The following is a 23,597-nucleotide window of genomic DNA, read 5'->3' as shown; positions in this document are numbered from 1 at the left end:
TGTCTTACACCACCTCTTTGCTTTTGTCCTTGGACCAAAAGAGCCCCTCCCTTTCCCTTCTCATCCATGAGATGATGGAGTGAATAGTGGCACAAAAGCACCCACAGAGTCCTCCTGCCCAGAGAGGCTATCATCTGAGCCATGGCACCTACAGATCTCTGACATGAGCTGAGATCATCTGAGATTCCCCATAGGGCTTAACGTATTGACCATCTTCTGTGGACACACAGCTACCCCACCCCTGACCATCTGTGACATTAAAAGCTTGAGGAGAGTCCCCTTATTCCCTTGATATTTGTTTAGCATATTTCAGCTCTTCAAAGTCCTGCAGTCCCTCCTCCTCATGGCTGGGAACAGCCCTGGGACCCTTCTTTGCTTCTGTGTGCAGAAAGATGTAGCACCAGCCTACAGTGGCTGTTCCTCAGTGAAAACTGGCTGTCCAGAACTTCCAATGTGTAGCTGTCCTCTCTCAGCCAGCTGTGCAATGCTTTCCCCTGTCACCTTTGGCCTTCCAGACCAGCTTCCTCAAATTCTCATTATAATGATCTAACTAACATACGAAAATTAAAAAAGGGAACTAAAATGCAGTAAACACACAAAATGCTGCTTTGCTACTCCAAGCTTTGTCATGTTTTGGTTTATCTTGTCTAAAGCAGATTCCTCCTGCTTCTGCTGGCATTTTTTTAATTAGAAATCTGTTATTGCATGACCACCTATGCATTTCCACTGGCCAAGGGCACAGCCCCAGGTTTTGCCTGCCCTGTCCCCTAATCCATGCCAGAAATACAAATACTCCTCTGGTAATCTACTAATGCTTTCCCATTTGCAATCCTGATAGTTTCCAAGTCTTAGAGCAGCATGGCATGAAAACAAAAAGGTAGCTCTGGACAAGACTTGATACCAGATACCAACTATAGGAAGCTACTGCAGTCACTTTATCTTATGGCAGATCTCCAATCTGTGGTGCAGAGGACATTGAACACAGTGCAGGGATTATGCCTGTGCTCACTGAAAAACTGCATCTGCTGGAGGATGACCATTTTAAAGACAAAGCACTGGTACAGGGTCTAAATGCAGCCATTGAGCCCCACAGGGAGAGTGGGGCCTGTGGGAAGACACAGGTAATGCTGAAGGCAATCCTACCTGTGATGATACATTGCAGCTGTGTTAATTATCAAAGAGTGGGAACAGCCTTGCCCTCCCAGCTATGGGTGTGATAAAGGGTGAGTTAGCTGGGCAGGAGTTTGGTTGGAGTCAGATGGAGTCTGCTGGATGTACTGCGAGGAGGCAGGGACAGGCGGTCATGCAAAGAACAGAAGGGGTAAGCTGCTGTACGAGGGTTAGGCAGCTGTGATGGAGACAGGAAGGAGTGAGCCAGAGCTGCAGAACAAAGAGAAGAGCTGAGGCATTGAGTCTACAGACTAGCTGCTGCCATAAATGGACAGATCCTGAGAGCTGTGTGGAGCTACCATAAAAAAGCTATAGAGAAAAAGTATGAAAGACTTCTGAATAACAAGATGCTGATGCTTGAAACTCGCCCTGAAGTTTTTAAAGAAGCACTCTTAGTGCAGTGTCTGTCTCAACTTCCACAGGGGTGTGATGCAAAACCTGATTGTGCCAAGTCCCCTCACACCAGACACAAGAGCCATGTAAAAGAAATGGCTTTGAATTCTTTTGACAGCTTCCCCCGTTCAATAGCAACAGCCACAAGACCACTGCAGAGTTATCATGTCTTTGATACTGGGAGGTGGCAATGCTAGCACCTTCCCTTAGGTGCCAGCTCACTCCCTGAGATGAGAAGGTCCCAACACCTGCTCTGCCTTTGAATCAGCCTCCTGCAGAGGCTGTGGACAATATGCTGAGCACAGGGGGCATCCTTATACAAGTATCTATGTTGGCCCTGGCAAGAAAGGTGGGGAGAAACGACCCCATGCTGCTGGTCACGATGTTAGGTGGGCACTACATGGCTTTGTGCTTGCTGTGGTTATCTGGGCCTAGACTGGTAGAAACCAAAGCTCATGGAAAAGTCAAGTGTCACAGGGAAAGGGGTGTTTCCATGGCCCGGACTTTGTGTTCAGGGACAGAGAGGCATCCCCATCCTATCTATAACCATAAACCCATGAGGCTGTCACACAAATAGTGATAATCACCTGAGCCTCCTGCAGGTCTCCCAGCTGCCCTGCCTCCCCAGCTACAGCTGTTTGCCAACACCACCACCACCTTACCGTTTTTACAGCCAGTCCTAAATATCAGATAGTTATTTTTTTTTACAGCTGTGTTGGGAGGTATGCCAGGTATGATTTAATATGATTTTTCTCATACTCAATTGGAGAAGATGATCCAGAGAGTGAAGTAACTTCCCTGAGGCCAGAGTGAATCAGTTACTGTGTCAGATTGGTGTCCCTCTAAACACAGACATTTCTGAAAGGCTTTTTAAACTATAGGAATGTTATAAAAATAGGTACAGAGAGAGGGGAACAGCCAGCACAGAACTGCAAAGGTCTTTGCAGAACTCATCTTCTTTCAGGGATCAAAGTTTTGTATGAGGAGTATGTTACCAAAGCAGCAGGTTCTACGAGCTGTTACTTACCAAGCACTGAAGCCTTTACAGTAAAGATCTGGTTAGCCTAAGAGCTCTCAGCTCATGCCATTAGTGGCTTTTATGCCATGAGGGCAGGCAGGACAGGCCAATGGCTGGCAGGGCCTGGAAGACTTTGCTGGACCCACAGTTGGTGTGACTGCTCTTCTCTGCATGGGATGTTGTGTGATGGGGTGGACCAGCCACGTGAGCTCTGCATCCAGGCGTTCTGTGGCAAAGGTGGCCATGTCATGCCGTTGTTGCACCCAGAATGTGTCATGGGACAGGAGCCTGGTGCCACATGACCTCTGTGAGTGGGACACCGTGGGACAGGTGACTTGCATGTCGCTTCTTCCTTAACAATGAGTCAGTGCCAAAAGATGTCCCAAGGACAGCTCTCTGTGGGTAGGAATCAAACTGGTTGCAATGCAGCACACCCTCTGGGATCTGCAGGTCCATCCTGGATCCTAAGAGACAGGGGTTGTCTGCAGAGGCCTAGGAAGTTCCTCTGGGACCCTCCATGGGAAGGACACAGACCTGTTCCACAGCAGGATTCTCACCTCAAATGCAAGGCACCTCTCTGCAAGCACAGGGTGCTGCCTATTAGTTTCAGATCTCTCTGCTTCAACTCTTTTCAAGTGACAGATTTTTGCAATGCCCTCTTGTCTGCTCTAAGAGAAGCAAATCCTGTATCAGTGGTAACCCTTGAAGGACAAGGGAGTGTGGGCAGTGAGGTTTGCTTTGCTTTTATCTTGGACAACACTTCTCAATGCCTGGTACCTCAGCAGCTGCATTTCTGATCCCAGGGAGTTATGACTCACTGTTTGCAAATCTCTGAGCCACCAAATTGAAGGTATGCCTTGCAAAGCATGATCCTAAACTGAAATGCTTTTAAGTGGGTGTTACAGCTTCAGTTATTCTGTTCCAGCACTCAGGACTAGCTCCATATCGCTGCCTAAATTTCTGGCAAATAGAAATCAGCACCTCTTACTTTGTTTAGAGAAACAGGTTCTCTCTGGGTTTGTCTTCTTCACTGAAGTTCTCAGCCAACCTGTGAGCAATGAGGCTACAGAAGATGCATTATCCCACCTACCCCAGCACAACACCAGCCTGAGGAATACCTGTTCTGCCCAGTTGCATCAGACACCAACATCAAAGCTGGGGCTGGCCTTCTGGGGGCAAAGGCTGTCTTTTAGTTGCTTTCTGGGTGACCTGTGTAGTGTTAAGTGAGTCACTGGCTGCCATACTTTCTGTGTTAGAGTGTATCAATTTGCTGACTCAGGGAAAAATAACACAAATGTCTTATCAAACATTTCTTAGCAGGCTATGTGTGAGGAGCCCAAGGTCCTCAGATAAATTAATAAGAACAAGGATCAAAAGATCCTCGCATTTCTTTTTTCCTTGATCATTGATGTTTTTCTTATTAGGAAAGCGACTGCATACACTGCTGCAGACCAATGCTGTTGACAAGGTGTTAATGCTTCCTCTCTTTGGGAGACCTGTGATGGGTGGGAATCACCAGCACCCATCTGGCAGGGCATGATGAGGTTGTCTCTTGGTAAGGGGCCACTGCTGACCACCACATCCACACATGCTGAGGTCCATGAACAGCTGGGCTTGGCTCAGAGGTTTTGATTCAGCCAGGCAGGGGCTCAGGGGTGCCTTTGCTGGAGATAACATTTCCCAGCTGGCACTTCACAGAGCATGATCCAGGAAGGTCTCTGCCAGTGGATTGAAAAATTTAGTAACCTGGTGAGAAACCTGCATTATCTCACTGCTTGAACTCAGAGCTCTTGGAGGCAGCAAAAGAGGTGCCAATCTGTAAATGACCCCCTCATTTGCTGTCAGGGGGATCCTCAACTTCCTGATTTGTACAGCAGATGCTGTAAAACTGAAGCTTTAGAATCCAGGTTTAAACTCCACATGAACAACCGGCTCCTAAGTAGATGTATCAGCATGTGCTTCCCTTTCCAAAAACAAGCTGAGAAAGAGGAGTTGCTCCATGTGGAGATGGCAACTCCTTTATTGTGTGGAGTGTCCAGTGACAATTCCTCGCCAGACTTCGTTGCCACGGAGGACAAAATCATGGACCACAGAGCTGTACTGTTCTCAGAGGGGTCCTGGCACCACATTTGCCAGACCTTAAAGGGTCAGAAGGAAAAATGCAGCGCTTATCAGAGAGATGAGCACTGAATCCCACGGCGGTCCCGTGGCGCCCGAGCACTGCATCACCGCACAGCCTTTCCCTCACCTTCCGTCCTTTACCCCGGGGACAAACCACCTTCCGAAGTGACCCCAGCAGAGGCACTGCACGCCTGTGCATGGCAGGCAGCGGCAAGACACAATGAAACCAGCAGATCCCTGCAGCGCCAGGGGTCCGCTACCGCCGCAGGTCCGGGCGGCCCTTGCCCATCACTAACAGCCTCAGCGGGGGCTGCTGCCGGGATCCTGCGGATGGAGCCGGGCCATTGTTGTCGTTGCCAAGGCGAGGCTGTGGCGATGGGGGCGGTGCAGTCGCCGCAGGGCGGGGCCAGGGAGGGGCGGGGCCAGAAGCGGCTCCGCCCCCGCGGCCCAGCTCCTCCGGCGCGCCACGGGCGCCCCCTAGGGGCGACGCGCCGGTCTGGCGGGGGCGCCGCGGGGACAGGCCAAGGGGACATGGCTGGTGAGGCTTTTTGTCACCCCTCGCTGCTGGACACCGGCTCCATCGCCCAGTCTGGACGGGGCAGAAGTGTCATGGCTGCCTGCAGCTGCCGGCCAGGATCCCAGCACGCACAGCCAGGTCAGGGAGCTCAGCACCGGCCTCTCAGGTGCTCCAGCTTGATTCTGCTGCGGGCTCTTTCAATGTATTTATTCCTGTGATTTCAGCCAAACGCGGGTGCTGGTGCCTCCATCACTGGCCCTGGGATGTTGCAGCCCCGGGGCAAACAAGCAGACGGAGAGGTGTAATTCTGCGTCAGGCCGTGCAAGGATTTGCCCCAGGAGCCAGCAGGTCCCCCTCTGCCCATAGCCAGGACTCCCAGCCTCTTCCTCTGGAGCCTGGAAGGACAGCAGGTTCCCTGCCTCCTTGGTTCTCAGTGACAGGCAGTATCTGTTTTTTCTAAGATAGACACTTTTGTTCCTTCTCTGGCTTTGCAGATGCCAGTCCACCAAAGGCATTTTCAAGCTGTGGGTGTACCCATGTCCTGTGTGAACTGTGAAGTACTTGAATGGCAGTCCTGATCACACACTCATATTTTTATACAGTTAAAACAGTATTGTTTCCTCTATCCAAAACATGCTCTGATCCTCTGACAAAATCCAGACCCACCCAGCCCAAAGCAACTCTCTTTGTGTGGACCACACACCTTGCTCAGATTTTGCATTTTAACTGTACACGTGTAGCAGAATTTTTTCATTCACAGCCTATGTGCCTGCCTATGGTTATTTGCATTGCATTTTTGCTAAGCTTTAAGAAGGGTTAAAAGTACTTTTTGAAGAAATGAAGTGTCCTCTTTTCCAAAATTTTTTTCTCCTTATTTCAACATCCCTCATGACACAGTGGTCTCACCCCTTGCAGGACTCACAGATGCTCTCCAATATTCTTCCAGGAGGCGTTCCCTGTCTGTTTCCCAATGGTTTGTACAATTGCTGTGCACAGGCAGGTTTTTTCATTATTTTTTCCTAAGTCTCGTGGTCTGAAAAGGAGAGAAAACCAGATTTTTTTTTGTTTTTTTTTAACCAGGAAAAAAATATTTTAAAGAAAGTTGAACACTATAAGAAGTGGGGAGGGAGCGGCCACTGTAGATAACTAAATTAACATAAAAAAATCCAGAGGAGCAGCCCCTGGACACGAATGATAGCCCTTTTCCATGGGAAACAAAACCTCAACGCAGCCCAACCCCTGCCCCGGTTCTTGATGCCAGTTTGAAGGCGTTTGGCCCTCCAAGGGCAGCCAGAGTCTTAGGTTTGGGCAGCTTTGGTCTGGGAGAAATCCTGCCATGTTCCTAGGACAGGCAGTGCCCCATCACCACTGTTTCTCTGTGAAGCAGGATGTGTTTCCAGAGCAGCTGAAGAATAGGAGCCAAGCTCCAACCAGCTCCTTAAGTCCATCAAGTTCATTGAAATCACATGCAAACCCCCAATAAGAATAATGGCATGTTTTTATTGGCAGAGGCTCAGTATGAGTTGTAGTGACGAGTAAAAAATGAGGTTTAAAAAAAAATGAAACTGGAAGACAGTTGTTCTTTTTCTCCAGCTGCTTTTAAAGGGCCTTTGCAAGGCCACGGAAACTGCCATCACTCAGCCACCTCATACCTGTGCTCTCATGGCTGGCAACCACAACCCCTTGCTCAATAGTGAATAAAGAGATAGAAGTGCCTTCTGTGTCCCACTGGCAGCCAAGTGGCCGATTTTAAATACACAGGGTTAAACAGTGAAACACCAATAAAATCTGAAGCAGGACGGTTTTTTTCAGGATCACTGATAGATTTGTATTAAAATCTTCAAGGTGTTCCCAGGATGACTTCTGCTACACATGCACAGCCCTTTTTACTCTCCTGTCCCTGACCTGGGATCCTCAGAGAGCAGCACATTGTATCACAGTCCCTGCATATTCCTGGTGCAAGCTCCCCACGGTTATGAGGATCACACCAGAATAAATCCTGTTCCCTGCTGCTACAGGCTTGAGTGTGCTTCTGTGGTCACAGCCAACCTGCTCCTTCTAGAAAACAACTTCTTCCCTCCTTGAGAACAAAGTGCTCTGAAAGATGACTGCTCTGAGTTTAGCATCAGCCTGTAAAAACAGGGGAAGGCAGGGCTTTTCCTGGGATGCAGTTCTGTGAATGGCCTATCCTGCCAAAGGCATTTATTAGACCATGATCGTCCCTTAGCCCTGGCAGATGGCTGGGCTGGCACTGGCTCCATCCTGGCTGTTCCCTTCCCACTGCTCCCAGGCCCTGAGGGTGACACACTCTCTCCACAGCACAAGGGGGCTGGGACACTCTGCCAGTACCTGGATGGCAGCAGGGTGTAATAACCTCTGTCATGCTTCTTCCTGACCTGCAGCTCTCGTTCTCCCTCTATAGCAGGGTGACATTTCTTGCAATGAGAAAACAAAAAAAGTAACATATAAAGAAAGAAAAAGCAGTTCTGAGCTCCTGTCTCTCTGTTATTTGACACTAGGCCTCAGTAGCCAGATCTGCACTGAGGCATTGCAGCCTATCCTTGCTGAACACAGCCTGCAAGCTGTCCCTGAGCTGTCCCCAGAGCTATCCCTGTAGCTGTCCCAGCCACCATCACACCCAGCCAGGGGCCACGAGCAGCTGTGACTGACCCTATGCATAAAGAACAGCCTGGCACTGCTCACAGGTTAGTGGGAAGAGGGGCCTGCAGAGACAAACTCAGCCTTGAACAAGTCCAAAGGCAGCACCTTTTCAACCCAAAGACAAATTCAGCCTATGTGGTAGGGCTGAAGTCTTGAAACAGATGATGCACAGGCTCAGTATGACTCAATAATCACAATTAGAAATGGATCCAAACACAGGGTTAGTGTACAACAGTCTGGTTCAGAGCTCACCAGGGTCTGGGATGAGTCACATATGAAAACTGGCATTCACCAGTGAGGTCAAATCCAGCCTCTGGGATGAACCCATTGGAGAGCAACTTTTGGCCCAGGATGTAACAACTAAAGCCAAATTTTTTCCAGACATTAGGGACATATGCATTTATTTCTTTCCCTCCCTTTACTAGGATAAATTGCCCTAAGGGAGAGAGGGAAATAAGAGCTGAAGCTGTGTGTGTCATTAAAGAGGCCAACTGGAGTTCATTTATTCCATGTGACACATGGAAGGACAGTGACAGCCATTCCTAGCAGAGGAACTTGCAAACCCAACCTGGACAACTGGAGGTAGTCCCCAGATGCAGCACCACTGGCCAGCCTTTAATGAGAGGCTGCTGTTCTGCTCAGCCCCTCATGTTTCACAGTTGCTTCCCCCTGAACGTGCCTACCCAGTTCCAGGCCCCAAAGCCCAGCTCTTTGGAGAAGGCCAAGATAAACAGGCTTTTCCTGGAGAGAAGAGGGACCTGGAACATTTCCCTGGTTGGAAACATGAGGCTGAGGAGGTGGAACCGGCCCCTGCAGGCATCTCCTGCTGTGCTGCTGGAAGAGAACACCTCTGTCACCCGGAACATGGTGACAAAACTACTTGCTTTTACTAGGATATGCCTACAGGGCGAGGTGCCAAAGTCACAGGGCTGGTGCCTACATAAATCAAAGGGAAACTGAAGTAATTTGCCAAGAAAATTTCCATGACAGGAATTTGGGGGGTGGTGGGATAGTAAAGGAAGAAAAGGAAGGCTAGCTGAAAAATTATGCTGTTTTGAACACAGCACACCAGGAGACATCCCATTCTATTTAGCCTTTGCCAAGGGGCTATTTGACTCCGTATCTAAGCACATAATTTAGGAAATCCTCTTCCAGTACATGGGAATCTCAGGCCAAATCAAAGAATTATCTCTGTGACTCGTATTAGGATCTTAAAGAAAGACTGAGTCCTGGATCACATTATGCAAACATGAAAGGTCCGTTGTTCCACAGGGCTCACAAGCAAAAGCCCTGCTCCAGCAATCACAGCAGATAACATCCGTTCCTTGCTTTTATCTGCCTCAGATGTTTGGGAATAAAGCATCAATCACCTCTTCCCCAGTCATGTGTTAAACTACTAACATTTTCCTTTCCCCAGCTGCCTTAAGTCAGCGAAGGGCTGGTTACCATGCTACTTGTAGCATTTCTACTCTGGCATCACCTAGCTGTTAGTTATCTGTGGGGTTTTTTACCAGAAAATCAGGGTTCATCTTAAATTCTATTTGTGTTAAACCTCACCTTCCAGAGAACAATGTGTGCCAGGCCAGCGAGACGAACTGTCCCAATTCGAGGCTTATTAATTCAACAGCATAATCAAAAGCACAAAAGCTCATCCCTTTGCAGTGCCTGGTGCTACATCCCAGTGCCATCCACACCGACAGCTCCACTGGGCCATCCTGTGCCCGACACTGCCACCAGAAAGTGACACCTCTGCCTCCTCGAATCCCTGACAGGAGCTGGCCGCTGCTAAAAATGTGGAGAAACTGCTGCTTTGTGCCGTGGCAGGAGAGGAGGCTAAAGAGCACCTGAAAGCCCTGAGCATCCTGTAGCCTTTGTTATCGTTGTTTTTTCGCTCTTTTTCGGGTGAAAAAGTGGGAAACGCCAGCAGGGCCAAACAAGCAGGCGCTTGAGCGGCCCCGAGGCCTGCCCAGGCCTGGGAGATCAGCAAGGGCGCGGGAACACCCAACATCACCGACTGAGCCGAGGCACCGGGAAGCGCCGGAACTGCGCGAAGCAGAAACCATCCCCAGGACCTTGGAAGGGCCCGCCCGCTTCCTCTCCTCCGGCACCGCGGCACTGGGGGAGGAGAGGGGCTGGGCCTCCAGCGCTGCTGGGCGCCGCCATCGCGAGCCTCCTCCCCCAGCGGGCGCCGCCATCTTGTGCCGTGCCTTTACAGCGCGGGCGCCGCCATCTTGTGTTCTCTCCGCGCAGTGCGCCGGCCATGGCGGGGCTGCCGTGCCGCCTTCTGCTCCTCTGCCTGGCGGTCGCTGTGGCCAACGCTGATCTGGTGCTGGACGAGGTGCGGCGCTCGCTGGACCTCAGCACGCACCTGGCCAAGATCTCCGCCGAGCTCAGCCTCGCCAACGCACCGGGCGGCGTGGCCGCCTCCGCCTTCCTGCTGGCGCTGGAGCCCGGGCTGGAGCCCCGCCTGGCCCACCTGGGCGTGCAGGTGAGCGTGGGCAGCGGGCACCGAGCGCCGCGCCCGGGGTGCCGCGGGCGCTGCCCGGCCCTGTGCCCGAAGGGACACGTCGGCACTGCCGGCCCTTCAGCGCCGCTCCCGGATCCCGCAGCCGGCGGGGAATGGAGGGGGTGTGTCGCGGGCTGAGGCTGAGGTGGGAGGCCTGGGAGGCCATGAGGGGAGCGATTCACGCCCTCACGCTGGGCGGGGGTCGCCGCCGGCACGGGCGGAGCGCGGTGGGCAGCCCCAGGCAGAGCCGGGGTGGGGGGACCCGGCCCTTAGCCACGGAGGGTCGGAGGAGCAGTAGGACAGTACTTCCGTCCTAGCCTCAGAAGTATTGTCACTTTAGTTAAAGACTACATACAGCAGGGGAAGGTACATACAGTGCTCTACGGTATATCTATATACAGAGTTCTGTAGTATACCTCAGCTGGTCAAGCCATATTCCCCGTGGTCTGCTCACTCCTCAGTCACAACAGATATCACAAAAGCGTTTGATCAGTATTCTCATTTGTGCAAGTTACGGTGGTGACTGTGCCGGCTTGGGAACCAGGCTGAGGGAACATGGGAACATGAGAGTTAACAGAAACCCCCAGTATCTGTTCTTGCACACTGACCGTACTGCAGTTTGTATTCATGAACAGCATTATGAAAGGGCCTTTAAAATATTTTTTTCTTGCTGCATTAGTTATATATAAGCGTGTCCTCTCTGGGGGACATCCCTCCTAAAAACTTCTTACAGGAACCGTACAGGCTTTGCCCTGGATGTGTTAAGTCTTTTAAATAGCAGCACACTGATCCCATATGTTGTTTGGGAACAGGTGAAAGGTGAGGAAGAGGAGGAGAACACCCTGGAAGTGAAAGAGACTAAAGTTAAGGGCAAAAGGTGAGTATCACCCTCTAAGGTCAACACCTAGAGCTGTGCATGGGGGGGGATTCATAATTGTCCTCACAGTGAAGCAGAGATACTACCCTAGTTCCACGTACCTAGAGATCATGAGTGTTTTCTTCCTCACCTGTGCTCACTCTCCTGTACTCAGTGCCCTGGCCCCCTAGGACACCAGCTGAGGAGAAGCATTTGGTCGTGCTCTTACCCATTACTCCATTTTGAGCTCTCAGATAGTTGGCAATGGTGACTACAGAGAGTTTAGTGCCCCGTGGCTGTGTGTAGAGCACTACAGAGCGCTGGGTACTGTGGCCCAGTACAAGCTCTTCTGCTGCTGGGAGAGAGGATGTTACTGTTTGCATCAAGCTCTGTACTGCCAAGTTTGGAATATTATGTAGGTGTTGCAGGCAGGTGTTTTCTGAGCCATAAGAGCTGAGAGGTGAGCAGTGCCTGTAAAGTCGCTCAAAAGCACAGTGCAGCTGAGATTCAAGAGTGCAGTACCTGTGGAGTTAAGTTGCCAGGGTAGACCTTGGCTTCTGACATGTCTGGATGTCTCATATGATCCTGCCCTTGGGCCACCAGGCATGACATGAAGTGTGCTTGTTCTGGCATCACCTCAGTCTGTCCAGTGAATCCTTACAGATTTGGTGGAGTCTCAGGCTATTCTGTAGAGCCTCAGTCCAAAACTTTGCTCCCATTCTGGCCATTCCTTACTCTCAGATCCTGTGGGCAAAAATCTGAGAATGAACAGACTTTGTGGGAACAGGTGCTTAAGATGTTTTTGATTTATCTTCTCGACTTCTGTCCATGCTTCCTGTGATGAAGATCATTCCTATCATCTGGAGAAGAATGGAAAAAAAATCTTTCTGAAGCTTTATAAATGCAGGATTAGGGAGGGGCCACCATCCTCTTCCAAAAAGGGAACTAGGTATTTTTTTGTGAAGCAAAGACTGGAACTGTGCCTAGACATAGTTCAGCCTGTGCTGTTTCCCCAGCACAGTAATCACACCTGCTGGTACAAGACATCTCTGTGTCTTGGAGGAGCATGTAAAATACCTGCCCAAATCACACACACGTGATACATAGTCACCTGTCCACAGGGGATGTTGCAGTGGGTGGATCTGAATGCCCTCTCAAGGGAGATCCCACATAACTTACCTTTCTTCTCCCTTCCAGTGGGAAATTCTTCTCAGTGAAGCTGCCATCTCCTTTGGCCCCAGGAGCCAAGGTCCGTGTCTCTGTTGAAATGGTTTTCACACACGTCTTGCAGCCCTATCCCACCCACATCACCCAAAGTGAGAAGCAGTTTGTGGTCTTTGAAGGAAATCACTATTTTTACTCACCATATGTCACCAAGACCCAAACAACCCGTGTCAAACTGGCCTCCAGGAACGTGGAGAGTTACACCAAGCTGGGCAACCCTTCCCGCACTGAGGACATGATTGAATATGGCCCCTTCAAGGACATCCCTCCATACAGCCAGGTAAATTTCTGTGCAAAGGGGTTGTGGCTCTGCAGAGAGCATCTTCCAGATATGGAAAATGTGTCTCAGAGGCTGGAGAGTGGGAAACAGAGGCTTTTTCATAGAGACCACAAGTAGGCCACGAGTTGGACTGTGTGCAGGCCAAGAACATGTGCACCTGTCTAGGAGGGTTCTCTGTGGCATGTGGAGTGGATCATTGTGAGGGGAGCTTGCTCCTTACTTTAGGTCTGACAGTTTTATCTTTTTTTCCCTCATTAGGACACTCTGAAAGTGCACTATGAAAATAACAGTCCATTTCTGACCATCACCAGCATGACACGAATCATTGAGGTGTCTCACTGGGGTAACATTGCAGTTGAAGAAACGGTTGATTTAAAGCACACAGGAGCAGTGCTGAAAGGACCTTTCTCCAGATACGACTACCAGAGACAGCCAGACAGTGGAATCTCTTCTGTCAAGTCTTTTAAGGTTGACATTTTGTGCATGTATTTTTTATAACTGGTTTCTTCCTTTCTTAGATCCCTAGAGGGAAAAAAAAAAAAAAAGCAGTTGTCCTTTACCTTTTATTTGGTAACCATACCCCAGTAATAGGGGAAAATTAAAACAGTGGTCTATTTTCAGGGAAAGCTTGTGCTGGATAGGAATAGCTTTTGGAAGCAGCCTTACAAGGTTATATCCTTTATTGCATTTGCTGGTCTAATAGACTTCATGTACCAGGGCATGAAGTGTTTCCTGACACTCCCACACCTCCAGTCTCAGGGACCCTCTGAATCCCTTACCACTGTATTGAGATCTCTGCTTTGGGTTTTCCACTGTGCAAGAGCCATTCATTCTGTCCCCACCCCCTTATTTTCAGAGTTGCCTCTCATACTCTCCTCATGTTGAATAGTATTAATTAGAAACTCATACATTCATTCCTTGCTCACAAAGCACTCAACCAGAACTAAAGCTGTGGCTCTGCTACTCAGATGTAAAAATTATTAGGTGTTCTCATCTGAACCAAAACCTTTCCTGCTGCTTGTAGCCTTCAGGATTGACTGTTGTAATTTTCTAGAATTCTGTTTTTTCAAACAGAAATCTCATTTTGCTGAGTGTAAAGTCAGCAAGCCCAGTCAGCTAGAGCAGCAGATTGGAGTGAAAAGGGAGTTGCTGTCCTGGTGGGCATGATGAGATCCCTTGCTGTCTGGGGAGTTTGAAACTCAGCTGGAGAAAGCACATTTGTTTGGAGGCCAAGTGATTTTAGTGCTGGCAGCCACTTGTGGGATTGCTTATAACAGCACAATTTTACCACTCGGTGCACTGAATGGCCATTTTGTCATGTCTCATTTGGGAGCAGTTTCTCAATGCTTACCAGCCTTTAGGGGTTCTGCCAGTTTCACTGGAAGTAACTCCCCTCTGATGCACTCACTGCTGCTTCTCTCCTTACAGACCATTCTCCCAGCTGCTGCTCAGGATGTCTATTACAGAGATGAAATTGGGAACATCTCCACCAGCCACCTTCTTGTCCTGGATGACTCTGTGGAGATGGAGATCCGTCCCCGATTCCCACTTTTTGGGGGCTGGAAAACCCATTACATCATTGGCTATAACCTGCCAAGCTACGAATACCTCTACAGTCTTGGTGGGTGGCTGAGGGGAAGGGAATAGAAAATGTCCTCCTGTATGTTTAAAGGTAGTTGCTGTACAGAAAAGAATGGAAAGCTGTGGGACACAGGACTTTAGCAACAGCAGTTGCCAGCTGTTTTTTCTAGAATATGCAAATCCACTTTTTTTGTGCTTCCTTTAGGTTTTTGTAGACATCCGGTTAAAACATATCTGAATGAAGTAATGCCCTCTGCTGCACAATTATCCATACAAATTCTGCTCCTGCCCTGGGTGGGAGCTGAGCTTTAAGGCTGTCCCTTGTTCTCTGAGGAACTGTAACCACTTTCTGCTCTCTTAGGTGATCAGTATGCCCTGAAGATGAGGTTTGTTGACCACGTGTTTGATGAGCAAGTTACAGACTCTTTGACTGTCAAGATTGTCTTGCCAGAAGGAGCCAAGTAAGTGTGATTCCTCCTGGCTTGTTACAGGACAAGTAGACAGTGCTGTGTTGGTGGCAATTCTCCAGTCTGCTCTAATGGCCTGGGGACAGTGAATCAAAACCGTGAATTTGCATATGGAGGAGATCTTGGAACACAGCTTTGCTTCCTTGTAGAGCATTGTTTAAACTGCATAATTTGCCTTGTGGTAGAGACTACAATTGCCAGACAAGTCCTGGTTTACGTCATGTCAGACACCATAGTCATATGGAACTGTCTGGTTTTACCCGCAGGAATATCCATGTGGACAGCCCCTATGAAATCAATCGTGCCTCGGATGAGCTTCACTACACATATCTGGACACTTTTGGACGTCCTGTTATTGTGGCACACAAGAGCAACCTGGTGGAGCAGCACATCCAGGACATCGTGGTGAGTGTGGCATCTAAACAGTTATGCCTCTGAATTCAGCAGCTTTGTCAAAGCACTTAAGAAGTAAACACTTGTTGGACTGCTTGGGTGGTTCTGCTGCTGCCTGAGGGGAGGAGTTAACCCTGCAGTATCAGGAGATACTGCTCAGTGTTTGGAACTTCTCTTGTAGGTTCATTACACCTTCAACAAAATCCTGATGCTGCAAGAACCTCTCTTGGTGGTTGGAGCCTTTTACATCTTGTTCTTCACTGTGATCGTCTATGTCAGGCTGGACTTCTCCATCACCAAGGTCTGAATGATGAACAGTCCTGTGGGAATATAAGCAGATTTCTCAGCTGTTGAATGGCCATTTTTCATACCAGTAATTACCACTGAATGTTTCTGCCATTCCAATGTTTTAGTGGTTGTTGGAAGTCCTGTTTCTGTTCAGTCTGAGCACTGATACTCCTGTAGGCCTGATCTGGTGTTACAAAGCTAACTAGAGTTTTGCTTGCTGCATGGAAAGGATCCCCTTGAGAATGTCTGCAGTTCTCCCTCTTCAGTGTGTGTACTCTGTTAAACTATTTGTTGGGCTTGACTGAGTGCTAAAATGTGTTTCTCCTAATCAGCACTTGCACCATTCACCTAAGTACTATGAGTTGACTTAATTGCAAAGGGAACAGTTTCTGTAACAGTCCTGTGGCAGATTGCAGGCATGGCTTGATGCAGGTCAAAGATACAACTGCTTTGATCTTCCCTCCTGTCCTCTTGCAGGATCCAGCTGCTGAAGCCAGGATGAAGGTTGCCTGCATCACAGAGCAGGTGCTTACTCTGGTGAACAAGAGGCTTGGGCTGTACCGTCACTTTGATGAAGCAGTGAATAAATACAAGCAGTCACGGGACATCTCTACCCTGAACAGTGGCAAAAAGTCTTTGGAGATGGAGCACAAGGCCCTGACGAATGAAATAGCCTCTCTGCAGTCTAAACTGAAGACAGAAGGCTCTGACTTATGTGATAAAGTAAGAAATACAAATTAATTTTATAAGCTCTCCTGTTCTTGGCTCTGTCAAGTATAAATGAGTTTTAATTGGGGGTTTAGTTTTTGCAGCCAGTCTAGGTTGGGTTTTTTCCTCTGAAAATGGCTTGATCTCTTCAAGGGCATGTGAATAGTGTTACTTTTGCAATAATCTCAGTTATGCAGCCCTGTAAGTGTTGCTGATAAACAGCTGCTTGTGCTGTTTCTTAAGCAGCCCTTGAACCAGCTACGTTTTTACAGATTAATTTTTTTGTAACACAATCCTGATGCTTCTCATTGAGGTCATGGTGGTGACACTTAAGCAAAAACGGAAACTATCAACACATTGAAAGTTCTGACTCTACTAATCACACCAGTCAATCCAAAATCTTCCTCCTCATCTTTTATTTCCTTGCACATTTGCATTTGGTGCTGACGGAATTTTGGTAACATGATGCTCCTCTGGGGGTGTTCTGCACTACTGTGTTGAAAGCCGTGGCACAGTGAGCACACACTCACTATCCTTCCCTTCAGTATATTTTATCACTTACCTGAAACAGCCACTTAACCCCAAATGAGCGATGCTTTAGTCTCTAAGGCCCATTTAGCCAACAGCCACCTTGGTTAATCTGCTATTTAACTGAAAGTGTAGCTCTGTCATTGCAGATCTACCACTCATGCACCATGAACATTAACTGTAGGGACACAGTTTCCAGCTGTCAGAGCTGTGATTTAGCTTGAAGCCTTTAAAATCCATTATTAAGTACTCTTTAACAGTCTCTTGCCAGTATGGCTCCTGGGTCCTTGGAGCCCCTTTTATCTGCACTCCTTAGTTATAAAATCATGTTTTTAGTTACCTCATAATGTCGTGGCTCAGAAGGCAACATTCAGGAGGCTCAGGGATCGTAGGTGTTTCTACTTAGCACTGACTTCATCTTTTGCTATCATCTGCCATCTCTTCTATTCCAGCTTCACTGCAGGGATTTTGTTGTTTTGTGTTGTCTCCTCTAACACTCCCTTGGTTTGTCACTCTGCCAGGTAAGTGAGATTCAGAAGCTGGATGGCCAGGTAAAGGAACTGGTCCTGAAGTCGTCGGTAGAGGCGGAGCGACTGGTGGCAGGCAAGCTCAAGAAGGACACGTACATCGAGAATGAGAAGATGCATTCCAACAAGCGCCAGGACCTGGTCTCCAAAATCGACAACATCCTCGACGCCCTGTAACTCTGCTTTAGCAATTGCACAGAGGGCAGAGGTATGAAGGGAGATAGGAGTGATACACTTTGAGCCAAAACTCACTCCCAGCAAAAGGCAAAATTAGGGGAAGAGTTGATGTGGAATGTCTGAAAGTACATTTTGGTTTTAGATTTTTCTATAGAGCTTGTCTGCTCAGCAGCATGTGCTGTGCAAGGGACCATGCCATCGTGTTGGGCTGGGTAATGGGATTTCTTTACCAGAGATGAGACTCAGCCAAATTATTAAACAGTCTCCTGCTTTTGGTTTGCCTTGTATAGATGTGCTCTGAGTAAACACACACAAGGAGCCAGTCTGAGCACAGACACACTCATGGCAAAGTTGAATGTCTCAGCTCTGGGAAGAATAAAAGATACCTTTGTTCTACTTTGAAATAAAACAGTCACTGCCTTGTATATACGTGTTGTGCTGGGCTGGGGGGAGGTGGAGGGGCTGGGTGGGCTCATCCTGCCCCCGGCCAGGCAGTACAGTTCCCTGTGGAACAGAGTTCAGCCCTGACCACTCTTGCCTCCTGTCAGCTGTGTGCCCTGAGGTCAGAGCTCTGCCACCTCACAAAGCCCTGGCAGGGGAGAAGGCCAAGCCCTTGTTCCCCAAGGCTGTGTTGGCACCTACACTCTTACAGAGACAAACAACAGAACCTCTCTTGCCATCCTCTTACTGTGTGCTGCATGTGCTGCATGTGCAGGCCTGAGGTCAGGCACCCACCACCACATTGTCACCAGGTACCACCTCTGTCCCATGCCCACAAACCTCACCTGGCAGCAGAGTGAGCAAGCCTAAATCCCTGCCTATCTGCTCCCTGTGCAGCTGCTATGGGGAGCCCTGAGATGGTGAGTCTTGCCCAACCAGCTGCAAATAGCGAAAATCAAATAAACTGTCATTAATCCATCAAGCCACAACATATACCATACTCGGAGTACCAGGTGCATCCAAAGCCAGACAAGGGCTGCCTGTTGCACTCAGCCAAAGCAGGCCGTTCCAGAGGATAAGAGGAGGGATCAAATTGGTAATCCCAAAGATACCCTTAACTTTCTATTCTCCCAGCAGAGGAAAAGCACTGCCACCCTTCCTTCCCAGATAACCACTTCTGCTTGGCTGGATCTGCATCTCAGACCCCAGAGGGCACAGTGAAGCTTGTGGTGTCTGTTAATAATCCCTGTGGGGTTGATAGTGCCTATCCCAAAGGGATCTGATCAATCAGCATACACCTCAGCCCACATGGCTGCTGGGTAGGTTCAGATACTGCTTGTTAATGGAAACCACATCTGCAAAGACAGTAGCTATAAATAGGATTAATGCAGGCAGCCTCAGCTAGAAAGGCCTCTGGTCCCCAAGGAGAGCTGCCCCAGTTCCTGAGGCTGAGAATAAAACAGCTGGTGCTGAAGCGATGTCTCACTCCTCTCCACACAGCTCCTTTCTTCTGCCTTCCCTGGAGGGACATGCCTCCCACACTGGGCTCCCTGAGCCCCTTCTGCCCCAGTGCTGCTCCTGCAGCAGCATATACATCAGGGAACCTTTTAACAAACATACAGCAGCAGAGTGACCTAGAAATCTGAGCCATTTCTGGATTCCTGCGGATTTACTACTGTGAATTAATGAGAGAAAAAGGAAAAACCACAACACCTACCAGGAGCTTAGGATCTGCAGAAGTCAGGGGAGGGGCAGAGCAGCAACACCTGATGGCAGCAAATGGACCAATTAGGTCTGTAGCTGTTTGTCCCTGCCATATTTAAAGGCAGCAGCTTCCAGTCCATGGGGTTGGGGAAAAGATGAAGGTGATAGGGTTGGGAAAGTGGTCAGCTGTTAATCTGCTGTCTTCCCCATCAGCTCTGAGGGCTCTAGGGAATCTGGTTTCAAAATCTCTCTCCTATGGTTGGGTTTTACAAACTGTAAATACATCCAAGGAGGTTTCCAGTTGATCTCCCTGCTCAGGCTCCATTACATGCACAGGTAATGCTTCTTGCCAGATGTGTGACCCAAGGTGTCTGCTGAGGATAGGAAGGAGCTACTGGAGAGCAGCCCAAATGGAGCTGTCAGGGATCTCAGTTTCATCCATGTGGCTCAGGTGGGGCTTGCTGTATTCCTCCAGCCACTGTCACCATGCTGGCTTCTGCCACTGGGGCCACGCCAGCAGGTCTCTGGCCAGGGCTGGCCTTGGCAGCACCATTTTTGGCTGGTTTTGGGATCTCCTTGAACTCCAGCTGCTGCTTTGCAAGGGTATCCCTTATTTCTTCCAGGCTTGGCAGGTTAGGAACTGCGAGGAACTGGAGCCAGCATGTTTCCAAAGCATCACAGCCAACATTGGGCAGGGATGTAGGCACTGCCACCAGGGAATCCAGGCAGAAGGGCTCCTCTACCTCTCAGCCACACTCGTGGCCATCTAACCTGAGACCTATGGGCAGAGGGAATCTCAGGCTGATGGAGAGGATCATCTCCATTTTCCTGCTGCCTTCAAAAATATCCAGGCCTTCAAGAGAGATGTGGGAGCTGCTGAAGGACTGTCTCTGCTGCTCTTCACAGAAGCTTTTCTGAGCTAGAAAGTTCACTTGTGATCTTGCTCAGAGAAAATAGCCTGGGGAGGTTGTTAGGAGTTGGGAGGCATCAGCCAGGGGAACTGCAGAACAGCAGAAGGAAAAGAAAAGCTCAAGTATAGGAGCACTTGAGACCCTCCAGCAGATTAACATCTCACAGGTAATTAAATCTGAGCCCTTCTGGGAGTTCATGTTTAGTTTTATTCCTGTGCAGAGTTTGGAACCAAAAGGTTGGAAGGGCTGAAATTTGCCTCTGCAACGAAAGGAACAAAGTGCAGAGAAGAAAAAAATTGTACAGAGCAGAAGGAAAAGGAAACCACACAAATGCAAGATTTGCCGGTGAAAGCGAGCAGCCATGATTTCAGATCCCAGCACAGCACAGCCACCTGCCTTGCATGGGCATCTCACTGCTCCCACCACCTCCCCAGACCTCCCCTGCTCACCAGGGTAATATCCACACCCACAGCTTCTCCTGGGGGTCCCGGGCAGCCAGAGAACAGCTTTTCCATCTTCTTGTTTACAATCTTTCATGGGAAAATCTGGAACTGAAGACCAGCCCAGGAGATCTAACCCATCCTCCTGTGGATGCTTGAACTCAAGGGCTGGAAAGAAACTCCGGTTTTATAATAGGTGCATGGTAACTCCCACCCACAGCCTCTGGCCCTAGCCAGCTCCTCATCCATCCTCTGTGGGTGGGGATAGCTTAGTACTTCCTCCATACCATTGACCCTTTCTCCCCTCCCCCTGCTGACACCTCCCCTCTGCTCTACAGGGACCAACCACCTTTTTATTTATTTTTCATTCAACAGAAGAAAATCACTGGGCTTACCTCGGAGCAAATCCTGCAGGTCTGTGGTTGGCTCTGGGACTGCCACGTCTCTGTACACCTTGGGGGAGCACATACCAAAGCATGCCTGGTTTAGCAACATCTCTTCCAGCCGACCTGACCCTGCCACTTCAGCAGGAAGCAGAGCTGGAGCACATGCCAAGCACCATGCAAGCAGTCATGCTTTAATGCTGCCTGCTGCATTACAGCCTCAGGGAGCACACCCTCATCACACCTGTGCACACCCTGCACCAGCACAGGGAATTTTGGCAAATTCTCAGGGTGAACAGCATCCACGGTCTATCCCCTTTGTCTGTCCGTGGACTATTCCTGCAGTGGGGCCCACAACTTTGGGTAGCCCATCTCCATGGCAGACCTGGTGAACATTCCTGCCAGGCTCCACAGATGGAAAGACAGACTTCCCACCTGCTGCTTCACCACTTCCCTCCCTAGTAATGCTGCCTGCTTCCAGGTCTACCCAGTCTGTCAGCTGCTCAGCACCATCTGGTGGCTTTGGACCCGAGACTGGTTTGGCCAGTTTGAGCTGCTTCTGGCCAAAGGGTAAGGGATATCTCACACCCTCTTTCCCAGCTCCCTCACCAGTGCAAGGTGGGCTGTGTCCCAGAAGGGGACCACGTGGGTAGTGCCCAGAGGAATGGGAGAAGATCCCCATGACGCTGGTGGGGCCTGTGAAGCCCAGGGTGCTGCAATGGCACCTCACTGCCTCCACTGCCACTAGAGGCCGACAGTGCCAGGGCAGTGGCACTGCCATGCTGGATACCCCCACCTGCCCTGTCCCTGGCCACTGCTGGCCACACCGCTTGGGGGACCCATTGCCACACTGGCACATGGGTCAGTTCTGGCCTAGGATGGCGGCGAGCATAATTTTTTTTTTTCTTAAATTTATTATTTTTTCTTTCCCCCCTTCTTGCTCCTCCTTGTCCAATTTGTCTTCGAAGCTGACATGAGAGAAAACCCCAAATGACAGCGCCTGCCCGGCACAGTTTTACCACAGTATCCTGAAAAAGGCATCTGGTGAGCTGATAATGCAGGGGGGCTCCAGGCGGGAGCCCCTGCCGGAAGCAGAGGACTGGTGGCGGTTGAAGGGTCGATGCTTCAGCATGGGCAGCAAACAGGAAATGTCCTCAGGGCACAGGGAGCTCCTCTGGGGCTGCTCCACGGTCTTGAGGCACAGCCAAGGCAGCCCACCCCACTGGGGCCGTGGTGGGCTTGCTGGGACCCCCATCCTCCCTGCCCAGCCCCACTGCCATCTTGTGCTGGGCTCCAACTTGCACTGTTGAGCTTCCTCCTCCTCCCAAGGACAGCAGCCATGCACACTGAAGCTGGAGGAGCACTGCAGGAGGGTCAGTGTGGGCCTTTCCTGCCATGGCAGACCCAGCTTTGATGGCTCTGGTGTCAGGGGATGTCTTCCATTTGTGTCACTTGTGTGGCTCTCTGTAGTGCCCAGCCTGAAGCCTCTGTTGTGCCAAGGACTCCAAAGATGATGAGGAGCATCCTTCTCCCATGGGGATGTGAGGCCTGAGCCTGGCAGTGGCTCAGAAGGCACAGCTGTGAGGTGCAGAGCATCGCTTGGCCAGCACAGATGTAGCTGCCTCAGCCCAACAGCACAGGCTGGAGAAAGCCAACCCCAGCAAAGAGTGACCCAGGAGTGTCCCACACCTCTGAGTTCTGCACTTCAAAAGAGACGAGCTGCCCCCAACACCTCGGAGAGCAGAGAAGCTGTGAGCTCACAGCTAAAGCAGGAGCCACACTGCACATTGTGTTGGGTCCCTTCCCCACACTGAGGGGAGATGTTGGCTCAGGCATGCAGCTCTGCTGGCTGCCTCCATGTCATTGTGCCTCTGACCACCATACCCTGCCACATCCAACTGCTGGAGACAAACCTGGTGCTCTTCCCCTGTCCTTCAGTGTTCCTGGCTGTACAAGGCTACTGGGTGGCTGTGCAAGGAAGGCTCTGCCTGGAGATTGTCATTAGGATGACATTTTACTCTCAGCCAGGTACACAAGCAAAAAGACCATAGGTTCTTGCCCTCTGACTCTTGAACTGGTCCTGAATGGAGTGGTCCAAGGCTTGCTGGGCTTGGACCAAAGTCCAGAGATGCTGGCTTACCAAATAGCCTCCCATGTAATTTTCATGCTCATCACCCACAGAGCAGCATCACAGTGGCAATGGTTCTCAACAGGGATGGGGGAAGGTGATGGTGATGCTTTGGCACCTCTTTGGTAAACCTGCTGTGCAAAGAGAAAAAGGAACTGGTGAAGGAAATGACAATGAGGAGCTCAGGGCCAGCCCCCAGGGCTGCTACTACTGAAAGGCAGGATGGTCCTCAGGCAGATCCAGCTGCTCAGGGCCCCAGGCAGCCAAAACCACACTTCTCTGCTGCTCAATGTACACACCAACACACTTCTCGTGTGGTGTCTCATGTGTCTCTTTGGCACCCAGGGAGATTATATGATCTCAAGGCATTCAGAAAGGGATGATGAGGAGAATCTAGAGAACCTGCTGGTGAAAGAGCACATCCACATGATGTGGGTTAGCAGGGACAAGGTGGAAGCTGAGCAATGGAGGATCAAGTGAGTACCAGCTCTGGGCAGGTGAATTACTGAGGTTACTTAAGCTAAAAAGAAATAATACAACCAGAGCAGTAAAGCAAGCATCCTAGCTGAGTGTCCTTGATAGATTGGTCCTTCATATCAGGGGGTGGTCTTTGGGATACATAACACATGGCTTGTTTGAAAAGGAACTTGTGGGACAAAACTACAGGGATTGAAGG

General features: G+C 49.8%; 1 protein-coding gene and 1 long non-coding RNA gene across 2 annotated transcripts; both read left to right on the top strand.

Moving 5' to 3' along the window:
- Positions 1-10,053: 10,053 nt before the first annotated feature.
- On the top strand, positions 10,054-17,840 carry RPN1 (ribophorin I). Its single transcript, XM_066326681.1, has 10 exons — positions 10,054-10,368; positions 11,199-11,263; positions 12,440-12,746; positions 13,005-13,214; positions 14,175-14,367; positions 14,689-14,788; positions 15,061-15,199; positions 15,369-15,488; positions 15,953-16,198; positions 17,233-17,840. Exons 1-10 carry the CDS (start codon positions 10,141-10,143, stop codon positions 17,413-17,415), a joined length of 1,791 nt encoding a protein of 596 aa, XP_066182778.1. The 5' UTR covers positions 10,054-10,140; the 3' UTR covers positions 17,416-17,840.
- Positions 17,841-19,219: 1,379 nt separating this feature from the next.
- On the top strand, positions 19,220-20,902 carry LOC136366163 (uncharacterized). The gene is made up of 2 exons (XR_010744475.1): positions 19,220-19,395; positions 19,683-20,902. It is a non-coding gene; the product is annotated as an uncharacterized lncRNA (long non-coding RNA).
- Positions 20,903-23,597: the final 2,695 nt, after the last annotated feature.

Source organism: Sylvia atricapilla, chromosome 11 (assembly GCF_009819655.1).
Source record: "Sylvia atricapilla isolate bSylAtr1 chromosome 11, bSylAtr1.pri, whole genome shotgun sequence".
NCBI lineage: Eukaryota > Metazoa > Chordata > Aves > Passeriformes > Sylviidae > Sylvia > Sylvia atricapilla.
Note: the sequence above shows the minus strand (reverse complement) of the source record. Positions and strands in the feature narration are given on the sequence as shown.

Coding starts and splice junctions, on each gene's coding strand:
- RPN1 (XM_066326681.1), top strand. CDS start 10,141: ATGGCGGGGCTGCCGTGCCGCCTTCTGCTCCTCTGCCTGGCGGTCGCT. Junction 10,369..11,198: donor TGGCCCACCTGGGCGTGCAG/GTGAGCGTGGGC, acceptor GTTTGGGAACAG/GTGAAAGGTGAGGAAGAGGA. Junction 14,368..14,688: donor CGAATACCTCTACAGTCTTG/GTGGGTGGCTGA, acceptor CTGCTCTCTTAG/GTGATCAGTATGCCCTGAAG.